At 30.2% G+C, this 8,692-nt stretch overlaps 2 protein-coding genes across 3 annotated transcripts in view; both read right to left on the bottom strand.

The window, feature by feature from the left end:
• Positions 1–1,361: 1,361 nt before the first annotated feature.
• LOC109341072 lies at positions 1,362–2,557 on the bottom strand. Its single transcript, XM_019578876.1, has one exon. It carries the CDS (start codon positions 2,472–2,474, stop codon positions 1,467–1,469), a length of 1,008 nt encoding a protein of 335 aa, XP_019434421.1. The 5' UTR covers positions 2,475–2,557; the 3' UTR covers positions 1,362–1,466.
• A 5,247-nt stretch (positions 2,558–7,804) lies between these two features.
• Positions 7,805–8,692, bottom strand: part of LOC109341074 (basic blue protein-like) — a 1,310-nt gene continuing 422 nt past the window's right edge. Inside the window, exons 2-3 of one of the 2 annotated variants that reach the window (XR_002106885.1) lie at positions 7,992–8,364; positions 7,831–7,953 (exon numbers count right to left, since the gene is read on the bottom strand). Coding sequence is in view for 1 of the 2 variants with exons in the window: in XM_019578877.1 (XP_019434422.1) it covers positions 8,165–8,364 (200 nt within the window). In the remaining variant the exon portion in view is untranslated. Of the gene's footprint in view, positions 8,365–8,692 lie in introns of both variants that reach the window. The other variant, XM_019578877.1, reaches the window with a different exon arrangement.

Below are 8,692 nucleotides of genomic sequence, written 5' to 3'. Positions count from 1 at the left end.
GACCCCATTGAAGAAAAAAATTGTTGATAAAATAATAACATAAAAGACAATAGATTTAACATTGTAATTTAAATTTGGTTAAATAAAGATCTTTGCTTCATAACTTTTTGAATGTACCAAATGTGAGAAACTTTGGTCAAATACAATAAGGGTTCTGATTTAAATTGAGAATTGCATAAAACCTTTTTTTCTTTCATATGTGCATAATTTTTTAGGATTGTACATTCTAGAACTTGATTTGTAACTGTTTCATGATTGAATAATATCTATATGCATTAAAGTGATAGAGGTAAGTATGACTTTTTCTTTTGACATTCAACTGCTTGCTATAAACACTGAAAACTCATTAGTTTCTCACTTTTGACCCTGAACTTTAATGATTTTTCAAAGCTACTCAAATGAGAGTTTGGTGTAATTTATGATGTTTGGTTGAAGCAATGATAGAGGTGAAAAGGGCATGTGTGATTAAAGAATCCATAAAAATTGAAGAAAAATAAACAAATAAATTTCATCCCTTCTCTTTTAGAAAATCTCAACAAAAAAACTGAAGAAATACAAAGTATACTAAAAGAGAAGGGACTGAAAATAAAAAGTGTATTGTAAGTAGAAAGGTTGATTAAAAAAATATCATATGATAAAATAAGACATATTAAAATAATTTCAATGCTTCAATCAGATATCTAAAATGTTTAAGTATTTTGGGAAACATTTGTAAGCATTTTGAATTACTATTTCTTTGACTATCTCACCTTAAATCATTCACTTTGACCTCATTACAACATTTAAAGACCTCTTTATTTTTGCATGCATTCAAATACAGTTAGTGAGATTGATCTATAATCAAGCCTATAGTAATTTACTTTCATTAAAATTTCTGATTGAAACACTATCATATTTAAACACATGAGAGTGAAGAGAGAAGAGTGCCCCTAATTCATGTAGTTGTTATAACTCAAAGACTTAGCTTGAATTAAATTTGTTTACGATTATCTTGTCTTGACATCTGGATTGTTTCAAAACTAACATAAGATTGATGGTTAGTTCTCAAATTATGTATACCATATTCTTACATGGATACAACCTACTTACCTGAATATAAATGCAACTTGCCTCTAATAATATATAGTTATGCATGACTTATGTGCTAACATGAGATGGTCCGATTATCTTCTCATATAAAATTTGTGAAAAACAATAAATTTGAGTCTTACAATCAATCATAGATAGTTAAGATTAAAAATTAATTATTAATTACATGATAATCATGTGCATATATCTTTTAATCTATTAAATATTCTCATTTCTTACAACAGCTTATTGTTCTCAAAGTAGCTCTCAGTAAAATTCAAGTACACAAACTTAAAAATTCAAACATAGTAATATTGCTTTTGAATTGACATGAAGATATACATAGAAGATCATTATAAGCATAGAAATGGTTACATAATGTTTTATCTAACTATATCTTACACATGGTAGTGCTCTAGCTGAACATCTTTAGTCTTCAATGGTTCATATTCTCCTAGATACACTTCCAAGTGATCTGATAAATCAGACTTGTCAATATTCTCATGGTGGTAGGACTTGCAAACAAAATAGAACACAGTTTGGAGAACAAGCCCAAACAAGAAAAATAGTGACAACAACAAGAAACACAAAACCCCATATGCTGTTCTGTCCAAAGACCCTAAACTCCATCCAAGCACCACAAACTTGTTAAACAAAAACTGAATCGATATAAAAGAAACACTGAGCTTTAAGAATATGAGTATTGACAAACCCATCTTCCCCTTTATCAAGTTCTTGCTCTTCATCATGGCTTCAACTCCATAAGAGTCTTCTAACACACTCACAACACTAGCTAATTGCCATGTCACTGATAAGTACACTATGCCAATTAGGTATGTGATCACTATGAACCCGGTAATTACCATCCCAGTGGTTGCTTCAATATGCACCCCAATTGTGAGTAAAAATATGACTATAACAAGAACTGACATAATGTTGTAAGCAAAGAAAGCAAAGAAAGTGCATAAAAAAGTGACCATAAGCCTCTTCCAAACCTTAGGAACAACACTCATGACCTTGTTGAAAGTGACATCTCTAGCAGTGTAAATAGAAGCTATGGTGTAAACCACTGCAGAGGTGGATAGGAGGGAGAAGATGAGGAGGAAAGTGAAGTAAAAGAACTTGAAGAGCCAGAAAGTAACCCATTCAGAAGACAACATCTTATAGAGCTTTTGGTATTTTGGTGTGTTTTGTGGTGTGTCCATCATTTGTTCTGTGCTATTCAAGATCTTCCTGAAGAGGACATTGGATACTTCTATGTGACTCAAGAAGATGAAAGAGAGAGGTAGGATTAGGGTTAAGGTGATTCGGCTGAAGATTTTCCTCCATGAAAGTATGATCTTGCAGGATTCTTTGTAGACACCAAAGAGTCCTAGAGATTGCATCTCTTCTTGTTCTCTATCCATGGCTTTGTATTTTTTTCCCTTTTTAATGGACTATGGTTTTGAAATGGTTGGGAGGATATATTGTTTGTGAGATGAGATGGAGGTAGGAGACTAAGAATAATAGGAAGAGAATGTCACAAATGGGGATATGATATATAGTAGTATAATGATAGAAAATTCAACTTTGGGGGTCTTTTATGCCCCTAACCTCCCCCAGTTTTTAAAAAGAAGTTGTTATTTGAAAAACTAAGGTCAATGGTTATTATATTCTTGTTTTCTCTAATAATAATGTAGTATTATTCTAGAAAGCATTGAAATTCCAAATTCGCCCTCCAATATTTTAAAGCTTTAAGTTAATCATTTTTTGGACTATGTTGTCTCAATAAATTTCATGCAAAGGACCAGTTTTCTCATAACATTATAAATTTCATGCAAAGCACTAATTTTATCATAACATTATAAATTTTCTAGGATAAATTTTGTTCAGTCGAAAATCTTAAAATATTATATTAAATGTTTACTCTTTTTTAAATACAGATCTTTTATTGATGTTCTTGTATTCAGGTTTCGGGATACATCAAGTCCACCTAATTTTTTACAAAATATATTGTTTTTTAATCTACTCAAAAGAATAAGTTGATATTTATAATCGATTTAATTATATATTTAAATGAATTAAGAAACATCTCATATATAAATGGCTGATTTGATTTATCAAAAAAGTCTTTGAGTTACCTCTATGAGAAAAAGTACTTACCAAATTTTATATCATGTTTAAAAAAATTAGATAGCATCATAATAGTAATATAAAGCATATAGGTTTAGGATGCAATTTAAAAGAAAGTGTGTAAAAGCTATACAATTTTCCACCACCAAATCTCGGGCATAAAAAGTTAAGAAAAAAAGGGAAAGAAATAATGGTATGTTAAATGAGAGTTGACGGAATAACGGCATTTTCGTAATTCTGGTGAATCTGGATGGGGTTTCCGGAAAAGCAAAAGCTTCGGTTTTTTCTTTTCTTGAAAAGACAACGAAGACAAAGTGCATGGTCGTTAACGTTACGCACGACGCCGAGGGGCGAAGACTAGAACAAGATTATTAATTACTAATTTATTATTTCTAAATAAATAAACACGTTTTCCTTCGTCATTTTTTCAACTCAAACTTTCTTCGGTCTCATTACCATCAAGCACGAAATGTCATTAACTTCTTCGAAACTTCTTATTCTTCCACACTTTCAACTTGAAACTTTTTTGGCATAAAATTAAGTCCCTCAATTATTCTAACAATGAACAATATGTTGGTTTAGTAATATAAGATTATGTTGGATTTCTAAGATGACCAACATATTAATAATTCAATTTATAGAAGCAGCATTATTGTCAGGGACAGTCACACATCATAAAATAATCAATTTTTTGCTCAAAAGAGTGTGAAAATATCATTAGTAGTACAAAAAAATATTATTCTCAAGTTTGTATTTTGCATAAATAATGTGTTTCTACACATTTAGGATGTGTAAATAATTCTATGGACATAAAGTTTGGATCTTATCTCAAAGATGCATTTTTTTTCGTGATTTTGAAAGAAGGAGATCATATGTCTTAAATGATATCACACTCTATGTTCTAAACTAATCAGAATACTTTATTTTATTACTTTTTGTTTAGGTTAGAGTTTAGTTTATTAACACACGACCTTCTACAGACAAAAAAAATACACCATGTTTTGTGGTTGAATTGGTTTTGCTCTTTGTATTATTGGTCTGATTTTTGTTGACGTACTAGATGCATAACTAGCATATGTTACATTTTGTATTGGCTATATAACCTTGATCAACAAAACAAAAAACAAAAGCCCACTTGGGTAGAAGATTTTTAAAGGTAAGACTAGTGCAGAAAAGGGATTTAACCTCATTTAAATTCAATTTTAAATCTTCTCCTAAGTTTATGTTGACAACGTTGAAATTTGATGATTGGAAGTTGATTAAAAAATCCAAGTCTAAAGTAGACAAAAGATGACAATGTAATTTATAACCAAAGTCTAAAGTAGAAAAAACAAAGTTTTTAACAGCCTCAAATCTTGTCCATCACATTTTCTCTTATCTATAAGTCATGTAATGTTCTTTGCATCTATTATTCTATTTACATTAGTAAACAATCCTCTTAACTACAGAATTATTGGAAGATATCAGTGAACACATGACAGCTAGAATTATCATCATTCACCTTGTAGCGTGATACGCCACTCTTAGGGCACTCGTGCAATTATTCAAACCTAGTTGTTATTCAATATGCAACCACTTGGGCATGCTTATATTAATAATACTGAACTGATATAAACAATTTTGACATTCCTTATCCTCATCCCTGTAAAGAGAACTTAAAACTATTTCGGCCCAGAGACAATAATCTCTTTGGTTTGTTTTTCGCTTATGGATCCTTCATCGCATGTCTTCTGCATAAATACCTCAACAATTCAACCACTTATATATTGAACATACAATAGACAAATACTACAAATCTAACTATGGCCGAAATCAACTTCCAGATTATGCTATCAATATCCACAAACAAATGAGGGCAAAATTTAAGAAAACCACTTTCCATAATCTGTTGTTCTCACTTCTCATTGTCTCTACTTAAAATCAAATCATTGATAGTTGACACTACATGATTCTGATAGATGATTTATAACCTAAATCACCAACATATTGAGGTTAATGCACACATTTTATTATTATTTTATCAACAAATGTTAATATTCGTTATACGTGAGATTCAAACCATCAATATCTTTCACTCTACATCTTCTCCCTTAACCATGGAACTATCTTATAACTCATTTTTTCCTTCTAAATTTACGATGAGTGAGACTCGAACCCACAATATTATTCACTTCATTTATTAAACCCTTACACTTTAACCACAAAAAAGGAAGGAAATAAGTGTGCTAGCAAATTGGCCAATTATAGAATCTCATCTAAATCTTTTACTTAGTGGAATTCAATTCCAAACTTCATCTATAAAGATTGTTATAGAAATGGGTTATCTTCCTAATTATAGATTCAAAAATATGTAATTTATTTTCTCATGTTAGTCTTCCTTGTAATTGGTCCCCTATCTTAATATAGTTTGGGTGGTGTAGCACCTATTGTTTTAAATATTTATATATATATATATATAAATATAAAGTTAATGCACATATGTTAAGAAATCAATAAGGAGCGCTATATTTTGACTAAAACACTTTTATTTATAGCAAAATATATAATTAATAAAAATATATGATAGATATAATTATTATGAGGATAGAATTAGAAATAAAGTTTGACATCTTCAAATTGTTAAACAACAGTAAATAAAAAAAATATCCAAAATAAAAAGAAAATGAAATGATGGGAGTATTGTCGTCTTGGATAATTTGTTTAGACGGAACTTTGTAATAAGATTTATTCTTCTTGTTTTTAGCCATGTTAAACGCAATAAAAAATGGCAAGCCCACTCACAAACCCAGGCTGTGGACATAAACCTATAAAGTATGATAGGTGATCCTCTAGCCAACTCTCTAGTACTGGAATTTAAAGGGAGATAAAAGATTGTAATTTTTAATTTATTTAATTTAAAAAAATAAAAAATTTGGACTGTTAAATTTTATTGGTGTTATGTTGCAAAATCTAGACCCAGTATAAGAGAGAATCTCAACCCATAAGATATTGATCCAATTAAAATAAGTTGGTAGGCCACATTTACAAAAGAATTCTCTGTCATGAATAGACAATTTCTTGCTTTCCTTTCACACTTAAGAATAAAAATGTCATTATATTTGAAACATACAACTGTTACATTACTTTTTTTCCCTTTCTTTTTTATGTACATTACTATACAACTGTTACATTACTTTTTTTTCCCTTTCTTTTTTATGTACATTACTATATAGGGAATCTTGACCCCGCACATTTGTTTATTCAACGTAGCAACACCAATCCCTAATAAGAGAAAGGTGGTTATTTTACACCCTTGTCCTATTAACAATTCCACCCCTTTATTAACAAGTGTAAAGCATAAACTATATATAATCCCCTCTCCTCCCACGCATGCACACTCTTTCCTTAGTCCAAAAGTGATATTGTTTGTTTGTCACACTTTAGAATAAAAATATTTGGAACAAAAATTACCTCTGCTAAACAGGTTGACTGAAAGTGTGACTAAATCACTTCTATACAACCATGTTTGAAAAAGGCATTTAGAACTTAATTTCTTTTAAAATGTGTTGTTGGAAACTGATATAAAGGAAAGTTATAAATTATCTTACATCATAAGAAAATGTGTATTTTAAAATGTTACATTGTGAAACATGTCACTTTTCATGTAAGTAGATTTATAGTTTAATTTTGTATGAGCCATTTAAAAAAAATGTAATGACACTAAAGAAGTGAAAATTTTATATTTCCCAAAGTGACTCAATTTGAAAGAAAAAAGAGGCAAGAAAATAAAAAGTTTGGGTGCTAAAATTGATTGGGTTTGTTAAAAGCAGCACTTACCAGAGAATCGATCACTTTTCTTCCTAAAAGATGCACAGTCCACCGAGGCCCAGTCCACTACAATTGATCGCTATAGACTTGCCCCATCAAAGGATCCCAATTGCTAATTTTTTATTTAAGAGTTTAATATTATATATTGACAGTGTTTAGAGATTTTTATATTTTTTTTGGATATGTTAATAAGAAATTAATCCATTTTTTATGCGTTACTGTCCAGCTCAACAATGATTATTTATAGGAATCGAACTTTTGACATTTTAACTATTTTGAAGATCTAATATAGTCTTACTTATCGATGTATCATCTATTATTATATTAATTATTATTAATTCTTAGATAAAAGTAACATCCATGAATAATAATGATTTAATGACCACATTAAAAATTTACTGTGCATAAATATTAAAATATAAAAAAAATGACATAAGCAATCTCATGAGAGATTCCTTTGTCTTTAACCACAGTTCTCAACCCTTGCACTTTACTGTAGTAGAGATTATTATTTGTATACGCACAATTATGTATATATATTAAACATTTATGCGCTTGCAATAATCAACAAAATGAGCAACTAGAAGGTAAAGATGAATATTTGGACAAGTTGATATCTCAGTGTGAGTATGGCTAACCATAGTTTTGACAATATCATATCAAATTATATTCCACTTTTGGATACGTGATTAAAGGGTAGACATGATTTGTTGAGCTTCCCTTAAACAGAAAACAATTTACTGTTTTTTTTATTCAAGGAAAACAACTAGAAAGTTAAATTCACTAAGGCCAAAAAGTTTAGTAACACAGTCACAAGCACACACAAGACACTGACATTCACATACACCATACTTCAATAATTCCAATTTCAACAATATGCAAATCCAAAATCCAAGAAGAGCCCGTGACTCTGCTTCCTAACTTATCTCTAACATACTCTCACCCCACAATAAAACAAACCAAACACTGCAACTTCTAGCAACCCAGCTCACTCTCCCACTCACTTTACCAATTTATTATATGATTATTAATATTACATATCCATACAAGAAATTTAAGTACATACAAACTAGACCAAACATTAATATATAATAATGCTAGCTATTATTTTGAGATTAAGATACACTGCTAGCTAATTTATCATAATAAACTATTGTCAATTAACACTATAGTATCATCACACTGCAGTGATAGCAACCTTCATCCCAGATTCACAGTGACCAGGATAGTTACATATGAAGTAGTTCACCCCTTTTGCTAGTCTGATTTGATCATTCCCTGAAGCGAACACTTTAGCACCTCCAGAAGTCTTGCAACTGCTGTATCCACTTCTATCCACAGCAACCACATTGTGGCTTGTAGAGTCATAGTTGAAGACTGAAATAAGTGATTATTACATGCATGATGTTATTTCAATTCGTTCTTCCCAAAAAAAAACTTTGCAAAAATAAGAAATGGTATATATATATACATGTCTGTGTCTGATTAATGACTAATTAAACTTGTCCTTAGAGTCAGTTTAGTTGAGTAAGCTAAGGGGTATGAATTATGAGTGTGTAGGTTCAAACCCTAGAAAGTAGGCTCTATTTTCTCAAAGATACTCCCTATAAAAATAAAGAATGCAGCAATTAGCACATGCATATAGTTACTCCATTTCTTTCTTCCATAAAACTTTGGATAATTAAGAAAGTGATATATATATATA

Source organism: Lupinus angustifolius, unplaced genomic scaffold (assembly GCF_001865875.1).
Source record: "Lupinus angustifolius cultivar Tanjil unplaced genomic scaffold, LupAngTanjil_v1.0 Scaffold_357_8, whole genome shotgun sequence".
Lineage (NCBI taxonomy): Eukaryota > Viridiplantae > Streptophyta > Magnoliopsida > Fabales > Fabaceae > Lupinus > Lupinus angustifolius.
Note: the sequence above shows the minus strand (reverse complement) of the source record. Positions and strands in the feature narration are given on the sequence as shown.